This window comes from Phaenicophaeus curvirostris, chromosome 1 (assembly GCF_032191515.1).
Source record: "Phaenicophaeus curvirostris isolate KB17595 chromosome 1, BPBGC_Pcur_1.0, whole genome shotgun sequence".
Lineage (NCBI taxonomy): Eukaryota > Metazoa > Chordata > Aves > Cuculiformes > Cuculidae > Phaenicophaeus > Phaenicophaeus curvirostris.
This window is the reverse complement of record NC_091392.1, coordinates 23489670-23507143: the sequence shown is the minus strand read 5'-3', so window position 1 is coordinate 23507143 and position 17474 is coordinate 23489670. Positions and strand designations below refer to the sequence as shown.

The window sequence follows — 17474 nt, the reverse complement described above, 5'->3', positions numbered from 1 at the left end:
TTTTGCTTAACCTCCTCTCTTAAAAAAAAATCACGCAGAATGTTCTCTTGCCTTATTAATCACTGATTAGATTTTCTTTGGAGTGTTGAAAACAAAGGGAATACACACAATTATGGCAATAAACGTTAATGAGCATTGAATTAATTAAGCAAAACCACCTTGAATGTCTTGCCAATATTTTCCCCCAAAATAATTATATGTGGTTGACTTAACTAGATAGAAAACTTAAAATTCAGAGTGGCAACTGATTTATCACAGATTTGCAAAAAAACTATAGAAGATGATGCTTTGAAAGTGAACCATGAAAAAAAAACCCAGACCAAAGCACTCAGTCACATATAAATAGTTCTTTCAGACTATTGGCAACATATTTCTATCTAGTTGAAAGTCTGCATTTGTATTTTACTTACAATATCTGAGCATTTTAATAATAATATTTTTTTAAAAACAGCTAATAATGTCTTGTCTTTAGGAAAAATCACTCGAAAAATATACTACTGAAGTTCTTTGTAAATAAGATGGAGAGAAGCTAGGAAATTACTGAAATTGAATCCCATTTTCTCCCCTTCTGTTCAATTCCTTAGCATCAGCTAGAGAATGTTCTGTATTGCTGCCTCTTTCCAGACATCAGTGGTATTAGTGATGTGGACATACCTATCCGTAAAAAATAAAAATCCTAAACATCCCTTCCTTAACAAGGAAAATGAAAAAATACTGCTTAAGATCATGTAGCTAGTAAGTCCTTAACTTGTCCAGTATTTAAGAAACCTCTCACAGACTTCTGTTGATCAGCAAGGGAGGTTCTGCTTGATACTGCTCTCTAGGTTCTGTTGCTTGGCTAGTTGGCTTTTACTCAACCTGGCATCCATCCTACACACCACCAAACCATGATGCCATGCCATACTTTTCAGCAGGTCTGCAACTCAGCCAGTTGTTTCTTAGCATGTAATCAAGCCCAATTGCCCTGCCCAAGGTGCAAAACTTTCTGCTTCTCCTTGATCAACTTCATGAGGTTTCTCTTAGATTAATGCTCAGGATCATCCTTAACCATTCAGCATGACAGCTGCATCACTCTCCCATTCAGTTTAGTGCTATCCACAAATTCTGTCTCATTATCCAAGCTTTCAATAAAAATACTGAACAATACTAAACTATGGACTACGACATTTCCAGCTACAAACTTGGCTTTTAAACCACTGCCTACCATCCTTTCAGTCCTTTCAGTATAGTGATCTAGCCAATTTTCAAGCATTGTAATAGAAAATTTCCTCCATACTTCCTCCACTTACAAGAGTGAATGGAGTGGCCAATAATGTCAAAAGCCCTGCTGAAATCAAGGTACATTACCAACAGCTCTCCTTATTCACACAGTCATTTCATGAAAGAAAGCACTCAGGTTGGTCAGACATGATTTGTTCTTTGTATCCATGTAAATTAAAAATGATTATTTTTACGAATGTGAAAACAGATTGCAAGAAGTTGTAGTCCACAGTCTTTCCAGGGACTAAGGCAATGCCCATTATTTTCAAACTTTCTATACAACTGAGTTCATAATTTGTTTTCTTAAGAAACTGACCAAATCCTGAGCTCTCCTTTTCTCCACATAGCAGCCTTTCAAGGGTCTCTGCATAGCAAATCTTTAATCAGGGAGGAAGTTCACATCTTACCTTCTTAGACTTCCTCCAATTCCTGAACTGTCAGCTGGGGATTTCTGCAGCCCAGCTTGCACCTGTGGTCACATTCACCCCAACTCTTCCCTGTTTGCCAGGGACATAAGAGTCAAATATACTAATTCCAATTATTCCTTTTGCATTTGTGTTCAGAAATTACCATCAACACTATCTAGAAACTTCTTGGACTGCTTGCACCATGCCATGTTACCCTCCTAGCAATCTGATGGCAGGTGTATGACATTCACCATGAGGACCAAGGCCTGGCACTGGGAGACTTCTGTTGTTTGTAGATAGTTTAGGTGGTCAGTAACTGACCTGCACCACATTTCCCTCTAATATTGGCCCACTTCGTTGCCCAAACAGCATAGACACTCTCCTTTCTGAGAGGGAACATTATTGTCTCCCTTACAGCCTTCTACCATACATACTTTCTCCACATGAATTGCTTTCTAATTTAACCCTGAGATTAGCTCCTTATCTTCTAACAAACCTAGTTTTAAATCTTCCATGTTAGATTAGCAATCCTCTCCACAAATATGCCCATGCTTTCTTGTCAGGTTCATTTTCTCCTCTGCTGTCAGGACCCTAAACTAGTTCTCTAAATGAAAAATTGCAGAGAGACCAGGAGCTATTCTCCTGCTGCTATAAGCCTCCAGCTTCCACCCTTCTGGAAACATGAGAACATAAGAAAACTACTAACATTAAACAGGTGGGAAAACACCAGTTACAGAAAGTCTACTATACATTTGTAAAACATAAGAATTGCTCCAATATGGTAAAATTGGAATACTGTTCAGTCAAGTTTCCATAAGGAGGGACAAGTATTTCAGGCAAGATCCTGCTGCCTTCAGGCTGCCAAGAAAAGACACAGTATGGAGGGAAGGTTGTGCCAGATTGTGCCAGAGCTTGATTTTACAGTGCTCCTAGGAATAAAACAAAGCTACTCCAGAAACTGTGTTTACCTTTGGAGGCTCTCTCAGGCATGGCTCAGTATTATATTTCCTCATTAATGGGCACTCCTAGTGCTCCCACATTAGAAAAGTTTGGCACTACATGACCAGTTAGGAAAAGAGTTTATTCAGAGATGGCAGAGAGACTGATGCTTCCCTTACTCGATTTGCAAAGGAATACTTCTTCTTTCATAGCCCCAGGTTGCTCACCATACAACTGCTCATTTCAATAATAGTGAGAACTCAACATTTCTACCGAATAAGTAGCCTCAATTTTACTTCAGATTTTTCCTGTTTATGGCTAAAATACTTGGATGTCAATTTATTAATTTATTCATATCTCAAGAAACAGAGAGGAGAGTCCCATAGAGGACACAAAATAACGATGAATCTTACTTTCACTCTCCTCTTACTCTTCCCCTTCAGGTTGTGAGCTTAAAGACTGAGCATTGCAATTATATTTTTCTCCTCTCTATTCATGCTGCTGACCAGAAACGGTTATTTCAGTTGGCCTGAGAATTTTTCATGCCTGTAGCAGGAAACTAAAATGAAGATAATCTACCTACCAATAGAAGCCCTATATTGAGAGAAACAAGCACTTTCTTGTAAATATGTCTTAAGTTTGAAATGAAGAACATTTATCCAATCACAAAGCAGACAGCCTCAACACTGACACCAGACTGAATTTTGATGATACGAGACTTGCAATATAAAATAGAGGAATAAATTACAGGTCAGAGAGCACCTCCCTGCATGACAGCTCTTCTGTTGAGAATCAATCCTCTTTTTAGGGTGAGAGGATGTCTAAGGTCGAAAGCCTGGAAGGACAACAGCCTAAAAATTAGGACAGCCTCAGCAGAGGAGACGGCTAGAAAGGTAACCTGAGAGTTCTCTTATTTTTAGGATGACCACAAAAGCACCTTCCTGGGGGATAAAAAACTAGACACACAAATTATAGCTTATTCAAAGAGAGCTGCAGATCTCTCAGACATTTTACACACATGAATACTCTTGTATCGGACAATCAATCCTCTATTATGGGAATGCTTTGATATTTCTATTTAAAATATTTATCTACCATGTATATTAGCTGGCTCATTTCCAAATTTACTTGCATCTTTCCCCTTGGAGTGACTGGGATGCGGGAACCCAGAAGAACCTTGTCCAGGCAGCCAGGTGCAAAGGAACTTCCTCTCAAGAAGAAAAAGCTAAGAGGGTTCTCCCTTAAAAAGTTCAAAAATGAGGGGAAAAAAGCAGCTAAGCTTCAGAACAAGACATTAAGTACCAGTGACAGAGAGGAATACAGAAACAGGCTCATTCTTTTCCTGTGGCATTTCCAGCTGCTTCTGCTGACTTCACGCTGGCTGCTAAAGGCACGTCCCCAGATGAGAAGTCCTGCAGAGGAACAAACCTAAATAATCAAATTGATCCTTGGGATAGAAACGTATGGTCTAAGCAAAACCACTTTACTTTGAATTGATAAAGAGGGTATACAGAACACTAGCATGTCTTAAGCAGAAGAGGTAAGAAATTCATGCTAAGGGTCAACTTATTCAGCTTGCTCACATTCATTCAAATGTACCTATAAGGTAGGAATCAGGCGTATTAATAAACTCAATCATCACTCTGGAAATGCGGCTGTAAAAATTACTTGGTTTGTATTTATATACCAGAAGACACAGAATGTCTTCTTAAGAAAAAAAAATGAAAAAAATTAATGCCACAGCCTTTGAGAGAAAAGATTTTTTTTTTTCTTGTTTAATACCAAACTAGAGGAACTTTATCCTGAGCTAGTAATGTTAAGTATGATGAGCCAAATGTACTGCTGTTGTTAATAAAAGTGCAAGTTAAATGCTGGATATATTGGGCTTTGATTATTGAGGCAGCTTAACTCCCTCATATCTGGAACTCAAGAGAATGTCAGAACAGCATTAATTACTTCATGAAATCACCAGAAAAATATTCTGGAGGAAGAAAAGCCGAGAAAGGCAAAATCCAGAATTTCAAGAGGATCAAGAAAGGTAATACACAGGAGAGCAGCCCTAGAAGGATGCTAACATAGAAAACACATGTAAATCCACTAGTCTATCTGTGCTGGGACTCTTCCAGGCTACTGGAGACCACACATGTCCAACTCCTTCATGCAGGTGAAAAACAAAACACAAGAAGAACAGAAGCCACATATGCACAGAGGGAGCTCTGTGCTAGAAAAATCCACAAGTAAATTTTGTTTTAGAAGTGGTTAAAAGTGAAAAACTCTCTCTTAATGTTTTTCTTAACATTTATACTGAACAAGAAGATCTCTGAATATTTTTGTGGTTTTCATACATCCCACTCAAGTTTTTCTTTTAAATGTAGACGTTAAAGCCAATTTTTTCACCCAGTAGATGAATATAAGAAGGATACTGCAATACCTCAAGTACTGAAAATGCATTACTGTTGCCAACACACCATGTCTCTCCAGTATTTTCTGTGTTCAACTACAAACAAAAATATTTCAAAGTACTTCTCCATTATGTAACTTGCAAGGCTTTTAAATGTTGTTCAGAGTCACATTTAAACACGCCAAAAAAGTAGCTTTCTTGTCTGAGGATGCTTTAATATTCTTTCCATCATTCTTCTATCATTAGAGTAAATGAGAACAAATTAACACCCCTTGAGGCTATCAGAGACTTTTTTCCAAAGTAAACTTTGCTGCTATAGAAAAATCACTAGTTTACAGGAACTCACTTTTCTTTTTCTTTAAAGTGTCACCACTGTGTGTTAATAGAACTGAATCACTTGGGGGTTCCAAGACTTCCATTTTCACCAGAACTCCCATTATTAACCTGAAAGTCCAAACTCGCCTGACATGTGCTGCTCAGCCTAGCTCTGAAATTCTCACAGTCCCATTACAGAAGTAATCTCAGGAGGAATATTTGACATTGCAGAACTATTTTCCAAAGTGCTGAAACCTTTCCAGAGCTCCTGAATGGAGGTAAAAGACAAATGAAGTAGCTCAGCAAGAAGACAAAAATAATAACTGCTGAAATAACTTCATATTCAACTTCTGTGTGCATGTAATCAAGAGTGACATCCTGTGAATCACAGAACAACCAGGTTGGAAGAGACCCACTGGATCATCGAGTCCAACCATTCCTATCAAACACTAAACCATGCCCCTCAGCACCTCGTCCACCCGTGCCTTAAACACCTCCAGGGAAGGTGAATCAACCACCTCCCTGGGCAGCCTGTTCCAGTGCACAATGATCCTTTCTGTGAAAAATTTCTTCCTAATGTCCAGCCTAAATCTCCCCTGGCGGAGCTTGAGGCCATTCCCTCTTGTCCTGTCCCCTGTCACTTGGGAGAAGAGGCCAGCTCCCTCCTCTCCACAACCTCCTCTCAGGTAGTTATAGAGAGCAATGAGGTCTCCCCTCAGCCTCCTCTTCTCAAGGCTAAACAACCCCAGCTCTCTCAGCCGTTCCTCGTAAGACTTGTTCTCCAGCCCCTTCACCAGCTTTGTTGCTCTTCTCTGGACTCGCTCCAGAGCCTCAACATCCTTCTTGTGGTGAGGGGCCCAGAACTGAACACAGGATTCGAGGAGCGGTCTCACCAGTGCCGAGTACAGAGGGAGAATAACCTCCCTGGACCTGCTGGTCACGCTGTTTCTGATACAAGCCAAGATGCCATTGGCCTTCTTGGCCACCTGGGCCACTGCTGGCTCATATTCAGTCGCTGTCAACCAACACCCCCAGGTCCCTCTCCTCCAGGCAGCTTTCTAGACAGGCTTCTCCTAGTCTGTAGCACTGCACAGGGTTGTTGTGCCCCAAGTGCAGGACCCGGCATTTGGCCTTGTTAAAGCTCATGCCATTGGACTCTGCCCAGCGGTCCAGCCTGTTCAGATCCCTTTGCAGAGCCTCCCGACCCCCCAGCAGATCCACACTTCCACCCAGCTTAGTGTCGTCTGCAAACTTGCTAAGGGTGCACTCGATGCCTTCATCCAGGTCATTGATAAAGACATTGAACAGGGCTGGACCCAGCACTGAGCCCTGGGGAACCCCACTTGTCACTGGCCTCCAGCTGGATTTCACACCATTTCCCACCACTCTCTGGGCCCGGCCATCCAACCAGTTTTCCACCCAGGAGAGTGTGCGCCTGTCCAGGCCAGAGGCTGACAGTTTCCGAAGCAGAATGCTGTGAGAAACTGTGTCAAAGGCTTTACTGAAGTCCAGGAAGACCACATCCACAGCCTTTCCCTCATCCAGCAGCCGAGTCACTTTGTCACAGAAGGCGTTCAGGTTAGCTTGGCAAGACCTGCCTTTTGTGAACCTGTGGCGACTGGGCCTGACCAGGCAGTTCTCTTGCATGTGCTTCATCATAGCACTCATCATGAAGAAAAGACATCTAAAATCCTGAATGAAATGACAATTTATTTCTCCACTGAAATATTTGGTTTGAATTATTTTGCTTTTAATGAAGCGGAGGCAATGAAAGATCTTTTTTTTTCCTTGTAGAACCGGGAAAAATCAATCAGAAAGCAGATTTTTTTTATATTTTTTTCCTGCGGAGAAGGGCATGGAAGAATATATGTTTTTGTATTTAAAGGTACTAGAAACCAAAAAAAGGATATGTGAACAAGCCTGAAGTGCGAACATTTGAACATTTCTATCAGCAAAGGCATGAAACACTTTTCAGGTTGACAGACACGTGACAATTTTAAAGCACTGACCAGTCCTTTATGGCAGCACATTGTTAATTGCATCATGACTGTGTGCAGAAATCTTCCAGACTCACACTTAGCATACAGAAATGTGGTCAACACTTGACTCTATAGTTTCCCACAATCCCACAAAATTACTGCTAAGAGGTCTCCCACACCACTGCAGTTCTTTCTGCCCACTGAGGGCCAGGACTGCTTCTTCCCCACGCTTCTATCCTGCCTGCTATCTATCCTGCAGTTGCTGTAAAAATCCCTTTTATCTTGAGAGCAGACAAATCCTGCCCCATGCCAGGGGCCTGCGCTGGCTCACTCCACAGCAAGGCCTGAAGGTAACAGATCTCCCATATAAAGCAGATCATTGGCATGAGGGGTTGTGGTGGGTTTATTTGTTTTGGTTTGTTTTTTTTAAAAAATACAGCTTAATTAGTTTAATTGCTTCAGTAAGACTATCGACTCTATGCCAAAACTTTCAATACAAAGATATCATTATTCTTTATGCTTGATAAACTCGCATTTGTCCCTATAACTTATAAAGGATATGAAAGTTTCTAAGAAAAATATCCAGAAATATGGGAAATTCTGTGATCCATGACATAACTGCACTATTTTTTTTATGATTTTACTGAGGAAAGGAGCTGAACTACAAACATTCAAAAGTCATGCACGCCTTGCTGCAAGTTTAATTGCTCTTTATCTGACTTATTTCCAAAACTACATAATTAAGTGGACTTCAGTGAAGTTCTAAGTAGAAGTCCAGTTGTATTAGGCACCATGAGGACACTTCAGTTCAGCAGAAGTTCTTTACAGAAAATATTCTCATAATTAGAAATATAAAGATTTATGACAGAACATGCAACGTAGTCCATAATTTTCAATAGTAAAACACTTATACATACATCTTGAAAAAGCTAAAGATAATAAAGGATATGGACCAGACTTAATACAAGGCTTTTAAACAGAAACTTCTGTCTTGCAGCAAAGTAAAATCTAGAGCTATTTCCAGAAGAATTATTTTGTGATTGATTCCAAAAAAGCTGACAGTAAAAGACTTAGCAAATAATAATTCTTAAGAACTGTTATACTATTCTCAAAATTATTTATTACCTGTCAGAAAAGAGAATGTGACTTGCAAGAATTCTTTCATTATGAAAGTTGGTGTTATTGTCTCCTTCCTGCACTCAAGATAAGGGGTTTGGATCTGCCAGAAATGTCAACCTTTTAAAAGTACTTTCAAAATAAACTCTGAGAAGTGATGATTCACCTGATACAGAAATTCTTGTACTATTGAGTGGTGTAATAATAGTGCATGACCACATATTAGTTTCAGTTTGACTTTCAGTTTGACTTTCTGCATCAAAGTTATCCTCTACATCGGTGAATAATTAAAAAAAGAAAGAAAAAGAGACTATACCATGTTTGATCTCTATAAATCAAAGAAATCACTACAATACCCCGTGGCCAGGCATCTCAAAAGCAACTTAAGGAGTTCACTAAATCCCAGCTAACTGGCAATCACAAAGAGATACAGGTGGTTGGCAGCAGTTGCTGGCCTTGTTCTAAGTTGTAAAGTTGAAGGAAAGATCAAGTCTTCAGCATCCTAATGTGAATGCTCTGTTAATGTTCACTACCTCAGGACGAGATTAGCTATTTAGTATACGCTAAAAGATTGTGACAAAAAGAACTGGTCTATTACTAGTCACTTTATTTTTTATTAAGTTCATGCACTGATTGAATGAATGTTGTTTCTCACTGTTAACACACAAAGGGTAGAGACTGGCAACCTGTGTGGATCTGCAGCAACCCACACCCTAGAGGAATTTTCTGATGAGCTGCTGCAAGATACTCGGGGGATTAAGAACTGAAGGGAATGCTCCATTTAGAACAGGCTGGGAAGCAAAAGCTGCTGAAAACCAACAAAATGTTTCTAAATGCAGAGAAAGTCACAAGGAGGAGGTTGGCAGACAATACCTCCTACTGTTACAAATAGCATCCTTGTCTGCTTAGCAGCCCTGTAGGTGCAGGATAATCTACTCTTATTATCGACATTGTAAGACATTTTTCTGGTTCCAATTTCCAAAAGGCTGGAAGGAACAAAATAAGGGGTGAGAGGGGTGGGGGAGGGGGAGATAAAAAGACAGAGTTTTCTGCACAAATTAGAACTGTACAGATTTGGTGTTAAGGGCAGCTGTATGTCAGAGCTGCAAAATATACAGAATTTCATATATCTGATTCTCTGCTAGAAGCACAGGCTAGAAGCCAACTCATTAAATCCTCTATCAAAAATACAATTTTAACATCTGTTTGGACTTTCACTTATCTCACCGCTCCCAGAAACTATTGATTATCGTTATCTGCAAGTCTCTGGTATTCTAAACAGCAGCGGCAAAGGGAAATGAAAGTGAGCATTTTCATACAGAGACAGATAGAGGCTTCTAGGGCAGAATGAAAACTGCTGGTGCTAACTGAAATCTAAGTTCATCTCATCTTCTATAACTGCACTGTCAATATAAAGGAATAAGATACAGCCTAAACTAAAATATTTATTAAAACTATAATGAGAAATAAGGGATTTTGCCAAAGGAGAAAAGGCATTACATTATCAGAGACTGGTTGCTGTCTGTAATATACTTCCTGGGAAGGCTGTGATTGTCATCTTTTCCTTTGCAATAAACTTCTCTGCATGCCTTTGGTGTATCATGTGCTTGACTGGACCACGGGAACAGGATATAAAATGTATGGATAGTAGCAACTCTGAGCACATAACGAAAGTTTCTGTTTTAGCAAAGTAATCTCATTGTTGCCTTGGAAAACTAGAACTGTCAGAAAGCTACAACCTCAAAGAAGAAAGGTATGGGCCTGAAGACTTTACCTCTCCATTCTTCTTGGCTTGAGATATGTAGGTGCCCCTATATCTGCTCCCAAAGAGGTAAGTCTCCTTGCCCTTCAATATTTATATGAAACTGGGGGAAACAAAGCGTACTTTGGAGACCTGCACAGGAGATTTTACACCCTTCAGTGCTCAAAAACAGGAAAAGAGTCTTCTTTCAAGCCCACTGAGTAATCTTTGCACACATTAGGATGATCAATCAGTCTTTCTCCCTTCCTACCTACCACAAGATTCTTTTCTCTTTAATTTGCAAGTCATAAAACAGAAAAGAAAAAATCATCCCATGCTCATAATTCTGCTATAGTAGAAGACAAAAACAAGCCACTGCCGTGTTTCAGTCTCTCCTTAGGTTATGGACCACGAATAGACAGAAAACTGCTGATATTTGCCAAACAGTTTTGTTCCACGAACATTCCTATAATTAAGAACCAAAATAAAAAGGCCTTCAAGAATACAGATACAAGAACTTACTGGACTGTATAATCAGAATCACTGCTAGACTAAGGCAACAATTATTTTGCTTGTTTAATTGTTCAGAGCTCTACAGTCACGTTTGTGTTCCTCTAGCACAATGCAGGCTAACAGCAGATTTTGACCATTCACAGTGACATGTAATAAGTAAGATACAGCAATCAATAGACACCACAGGAAGAATGAATCTATTTAGAGTTTCTACTCTTAAGTAGCTATCTTTTGGATAGTCATCTAACTATTTATGGCAGCAATTTTTTTTTTTTTAAAGATGCGCACACATGCACACAAACGTATGTACATTTATATGAGTGTATGAAGGTATGCAGACCCTAGAACATTCCACAGAACCATCCAAATCATTGAAGCTCTGGCATAGTAAAAGGTGTCAAGAAATCCCTGTAGCATAAATACCATATACTCTGGCATACCCTTTTTTCCAGCTGCTCTCCAGGGACCAAATGATGCAAAGATTCCTTCCTGAGGGACCTCATCTCCTCAAGACTGTGGAGATGTACTTAAAACTGAAGGCTGCTGTACATAGGGAGGAAACACTTGACCTGTTAGTGGGGCAGAGATATTTTGAACACAACAAAATGGAATTACACCAATACTTACTTGACAGGCATTATAAATCAACTGGTGTTCCAGTTTTTTGATCCCTAGAATCTGTTGAAACATTTCATAAAGCTGTTCCTTGCTCAGAATCAGCTCCGATACAGCACTTAAGGCCATTCTATTTGGCTGTTTGCAAAAGTCCTCTTCTCCCCTGTATATGGCATCGTATTTGGCTAACCAAGAACTTAACACTGTCTCTTTGCTTAATCCATCTATTTCCGGCAAACTTCGGACCCTCTTTTCTATGTTTTTCTTAAAAACATCTCTAAAGTCATTTGCAGAACATCCTCCACTGTGGACCATTCTGGCAACACGGTCACTCTTGAGAAACACCTTTTAAAATAAAAGAAGAGAAAAAAAAGAGAAAAAGTTAGGCACAGAGACAAACATAAAACAATCCCTTATGAAGGGATTACAAGCTAATATTTTGCTTCTGCGTAAGATGGCTTTATCATAAAGAGTTATACATGCCAAGTTTGCTGTATTTCTTAAAAAGAAACAAGTGATTTTGTTGAAAAAATAAGTTTCTGCATTGAATAAGTATTTAAACTAAGTAGCTTTGAAAGTATTTATGCATAATTTTACAATAGCTAAGCTAGAATGAAGCTTGGACTAACAGCAGCTAATATAAAATTTACCTACATGACTTAATTAATCTTTCCTCCACTGAAACCACAGAAATCTAATGTTACTTGCAAGCAACTCATGGATGAGCTACACTGTCTCAAAACTCAGAAGTATGAGTTAAAATATGATCATTAACCCAGCCAAGAATCTCATGGAATGTGAGACAGAAATCCAGGAAAAAAAACTAACAGTACTAGAGAAATATTACAATCAAAGTTAACAATAGAGGGAAGAATCAAAGATACAGAATTGGTTCTACTACTGTAGATACATTACTGGAGAGAAAATACGGGATTCTCTGTGTATAAAACTGAAATAAAAACCACTCTGTCCCCTCCCCTCCCAAGTACACATACTCTAAGATATGACAAAGCAAATTATAACAACAAACCAGTCAAATCAGTGTCAGCATTCTGTAAGAGCTTTTTAGTGTTAGAGGATGGTTGAATTCATCTCTTTTAATATAGGCTTTGACAAAGTTGATCTTTCCAGCCACCATGTGTGGTCAGCTCATTTCAAGAAGCAAGTCTCATGTAACTGTTCCTCTGCAAAATGCAACCAATAAAACGATGACCACTGCAGCATGATCAGCCAATCAGTCATGTAAACAACTGATGTGTGCCTTGGACAAGGGATAAACTGCACCACGCTGCTGAACAACCTGGCTTCCCACAGCAGAGGGAGATGGGTCAAGGTCCTCCACCACACAAGGTCTGGCTGCAGGGAGACTGCTTGGGTGGCACACTAACACCCCAAGCACAGCTGAAATGCAAAGAACAGATGTGACACCACATAGTCTAAAGACATTTTCTATTTATCACCTCTCTGACTGTGCGCACTCTTTAGTCACATGCTATGAAGTGGAAGATGAGTTAACTATGCATTTTCAGATAGTTATTTAAGTCACCAACAGCTATGAGAGTCAATAAATGGAGACAGCAAAGCCCTGACTCCAAATTCTATCACATGTTGGAAGATCACGTATCTAACAACTAACCTAAAATATTACTGTGCTGCATTTGGAAACTACAAAAAAGAGCAGTAGGAGAGAGCCAGAAGTTGAGCAGAGAGGTGTACACAGGTGGAAACAGATCAGGAAAAATATATTCTAAAAGTTTCAGTGTTATTGATGCATGCTTTGCTGGGGCATATTTTAAAATGCTGTTACTTACAAAAGACATCTTTCAACCGATATCCTAATTGATTTTGTACAGAAGGCTGCAGATGAAGTCTAAAAGTACTTGCCCAAACACATTATTAAAAAAATCATCATCAATTTCTGCTAATCACATTTAATGCTCTAACTGTACATGATGGACTTCCTTTTTTTGGAAACATAAGTATCTAAGGTTAAATTCTTATTCATAAAGGGACCTGACATGGTTACTGTCAAATAACACTGATATTCATTTCCTCAAAATGCTACACAAATATTGAATCTCATTTCAAAACAAATAATAATCAGAAATTCTACTTAGCAATAAAGCTTATCAACGCAAACAGGTACAAGGATATTAAGCCTTTCCTTGTTTTAACAGCCTGCAATTACAATTGATTCATTTCTCTTTTGCTTCACAGGAAAACAAAGAGAGAAAAAAATTTAAAAAACATGACTTCAAACTAACTCCAGCTACTTTATATTCCTCATAAAGGGCACTAAATCTTCTACCACATTAGTTTGCATACCCAATGAGAGAAAGCAGATGCAGTAGAAAGAATGAAATTGAGCATATTTATATGGTCTTCCCCCTCAAAAACTCGTGTTTGTCCAAGATTACATGCACCTATGAATTGCCAATATAACTGTATCAATCTAATAATAAATAATCTGCAAAATACACACTGTAAGATCATCAGAATATAATTTCCTTTTCATTACCTCTTTTCAATCATATATTCAAAACCATCAATCCAGAACGTAGAGGCTGAAAACCTGCTAGCACCTTCCTTGACTTATAAACTAGACTAATTTAAAATTTATTTCTGGTTTTGAAGCTGATTTTCTAGGAGACTGCAGGAAAAAATCTGTTCCATTTTTTCAACACTTATCCATGGCAGAACAGTACTATTATAACACATTTTACTCATAACATTGACAAAATGATGGCATGTTCATGATGGGCAAACCAACAGGTACGAGCAAAGACAAAATACAATTTGCACGTATCTCTGACTTTAAAATGTTCCCTTCTGAAGTGTTTCAGGTAACAAAAAGTATTTTTATTTAATATTCAAAAATTGTTTTAAGAAAATTCTTTCACAAAATATGGTGGATATTAAAGGAAATTACTCAAAATAGAAATCGAAGGTGTGACTAGGAGACTACAAAAAGTACACGGTTGCTTCTGAAAAGGAATCCTGAAGCTTTTAATGTACTAATAGTTGTTAAGCAGCAATTTACCAACAGTTTTCCTGAAGGAAAAAAATGGAATATCATATTTAAAATTAACTACTTGTATTTGAGATAATTAAAATATAATAATAAAGTTTGAACAGAAAGACTTCATTCTTAAGACTTTGTTTCCAATAGAAAACCATAAGAGAATGGAAATTCAGTTCAGAATGTACCATATATGCCTCAAATCTGACACAGCAAGATGCATTAAAAAGCTATTAAATGTCATTATTCCTGTTCCTGCAAGACGTATGATACACTTCGTGTTAATTGGAAAATCCTTTGCTTCAGTTATACTTCTTGAGAATCATCTCCTCAGTTTCAAGGCTCTCCTGAGATGTTTTATGCTTTTTTTTTTTTTTTTTCCTTTTGAAGTGTATGGGAACTGCTACTATATGGAGAATTGTATGCCACCACTTTCATGCTGCTGTAGTTATTGTTTCAGAAATCCCGTCTGGCTGAGTATCCATGGGCCTAGAGTCTAGACTAGGACTGCAAACTGGGATACATACATGGTTTACAATTGGCAATTTCTTGGCAGCATTCATTTTTGCAATGAAATACATAAGCTTTTACAGTAGTCTTAACACAGACCCCCACTTTTCTTCAACGTGGATTACATGCACAGCCCAATCATCCCTGTTCGGGAAAATATTTGTGTTGATATCTGTCTTTAAAGCAAAATACTAATTAAGGACATTCACTAAATCATTGGGTCTTCTTTCATTTACTCCTCTATTTGGATTGTCTGATCATTAAACTTACTTCTAATTAAGTAATCATTCAAAAACCTTCAATGTTAAAATGTTACCTCAAGTCTCTCAAGACTAGGAGGGAACTGGAGAGGAAAAAAATATTAGAGGTTTGAATGTAAAGTATACAATACCAGAAAAAGTTACTGTGGGGACAAAGAAATCTACTTCTACAGGGATTTGGCAGATCAGCCATGACCATTTTGAAATCCTTCTATTTAGAAATTATTTGGCAAGTATCAAAGTTTTTAATGAAGTATTTCCTATTTCTACCAACATTTTGGCACTTCATAAATGAAAACCTGTGTAATGCTCTTTGTCAGCTGGCATTTGGACTTTTAGTATCACTACTAGTTCCCTGAATCCAAGGCAACATCAACTCTTGATGTTACTAACTGCTGACAAACTACCAAACACCAAAAAAACCCCTCTCTAACACATACAGCGCATTGAGAAAAAAACATGAAGTCTTAACAGCCAGGGCTCAACGTGTCTCTCGTGGTAAAGACGGCTGCAATTCAAAATGCACACCATGTCTCTGGGACAGTAAACATCTAGATATACTTAGATACTATCTGAACCAGCTCCCTTATCACCTTCCTTTACAACACATAGTTCAAGCTGCCTAATATCTTTTTTTCACTTCTGTTAAATTCTGGCATTACTGGATCCAAGCTCTTGGTATCCTGCGCAGTAACAGATGTAACAAAACACTACATCTTTATATACAAAGAGGGCCTCTAAGTACCGACTCACCCAGGAGTTTTAGTAGCTTCCTACTTCTACTGTTATGATTACTTTTATGCCATTCTGAATTAAGCATAAAACATCCTTTCCTTCCAGACTATCAACCATGGCTGTAACAGTACCCTCCACACTGATGCAGACCATAAGAGATGCTTCATTACCTACACTTGGATATTTATAAGGGATTACAACAATTGCTCCAATTGATGCTGCAAACTTTATTCTGCTCATGAAGGTACACTATCTCCTCCTAATTAGGAGTACCCAGGTCCCTGTTTCTGTTAGTCTTCTGAAGCTTGCTAAGGAGCTGCAAGTATTGCAGTGTAGTTGTTTGGGCAGCACCACCAATCTAGACACATTAATGGTGAAGTTCTGAAGACTTCACTCTGTGCTAACTCCCACATGATCCTCTTCTCGTCCTGGAACAAAATACTTAGGTTAGAAAGTTCCAACACATGGGCTCGTGATCAAAGCAGACAAGGCACCATCCAGACTGCAAAGAATAACTGCTGGGAGGATTTAACTTCTCTTCCACAAACCCGAGTCATATCCTGTCCATGAAGAAATGACACTTTAAAGGCATTTTTCCCAGCTGGAGCTGGAGCATCACAGAGGCTCAGCCTGCTTGGAATTGTGTTGCTTATACATATTACTGTCAGCAATGGTACTACTGCTGCTTAGCGAGGGGGATCCTCCTTGGGCAAGCGGGACACACTTACCATTCCTGTGTTTTGTGGTGCTGCCCATGTCACTTCTCCTGTACTCAGTGTAGAGAAATAAGACACAAAAGATTTTGGTGAAGGTGGGGATAGACACGCTGTTTTTCAAGATAACATCTGCCCCAATGTCATCTGCCTGTTATTGTTACCTATTACACAATATTTTAATCCTGCATTCATTGGATATCAATGTCTCCACATAAACTTTTAAAGTTTAGTTTAATCTCATTCTCAGGAAAAAAAAAAAGAGCAAACTTCACTGTAAGGCATGTAAGGGAAGTTCAGCCTCTGACAACATCACACATTCCGCCTTTCAAGTTTTCACAGAGCTTTCAAATATATTCCACACAAATTATAATCATACTGCTACATGAAGGCCAAACATTGTCTCTCCTACACCAACTCATAAAGACTAACGAGCAAGCTAGTTAGTTACCTAGTTCTCCAATGTATGCATTCATACCACAGTACTGCAACTGATGTTTGGGGCATCCTTAAAACACACTAAGGTTACAACTGAGCTTTTTCATATAAGTAAGAAAAAAGGTTGTCAGATAAGGCTTACAGATATTTCTCTTTGGAGATTGTTTTTGGAAGGAACTTATCAACCCAACACAGATATACCACTACAGAGATGAGCATTTCGTCCTTAAGGAATCATTCTTGTATTAAAGGGCTTTTTTTTTTTTTTTTAACTTTAAGCTTGCTTGAAACAAAGCTAGAACTATATTAAGATTAATGGCAACTATGTCATACTGGAAATTGTCAATTAAAATTAAAAAAAGAAATGAGCAGAAGTACTTCTTTGATAAGAACTGAACAAGGGCAAAAAGGACTTTGATTGAAGTCCAAGGAGCATTCAAGTTTGTGAATGCTTTTCAGGTTTCTGATGTGCTTTTCTGATGTGTTCTCCTCTGAAGCTCCTGATATGTTTCT

General features: G+C 38.6%; 1 protein-coding gene across 4 annotated transcripts in view; it reads right to left on the bottom strand.

Moving 5' to 3' along the window:
* The window catches only part of CADPS2 (calcium dependent secretion activator 2), a 313820-nt gene that overhangs the window by 199287 nt on the left and 97059 nt on the right, over positions 1-17474 (bottom strand). For all 4 annotated transcript variants that reach the window (XM_069850643.1, XM_069850660.1, XM_069850652.1 and 1 more), the window contains exon 3: positions 11299-11631. In XM_069850643.1, coding sequence (XP_069706744.1) covers positions 11299-11631 — 333 coding nt within the window. The remainder of the gene's footprint in view (positions 1-11298; positions 11632-17474) is intronic.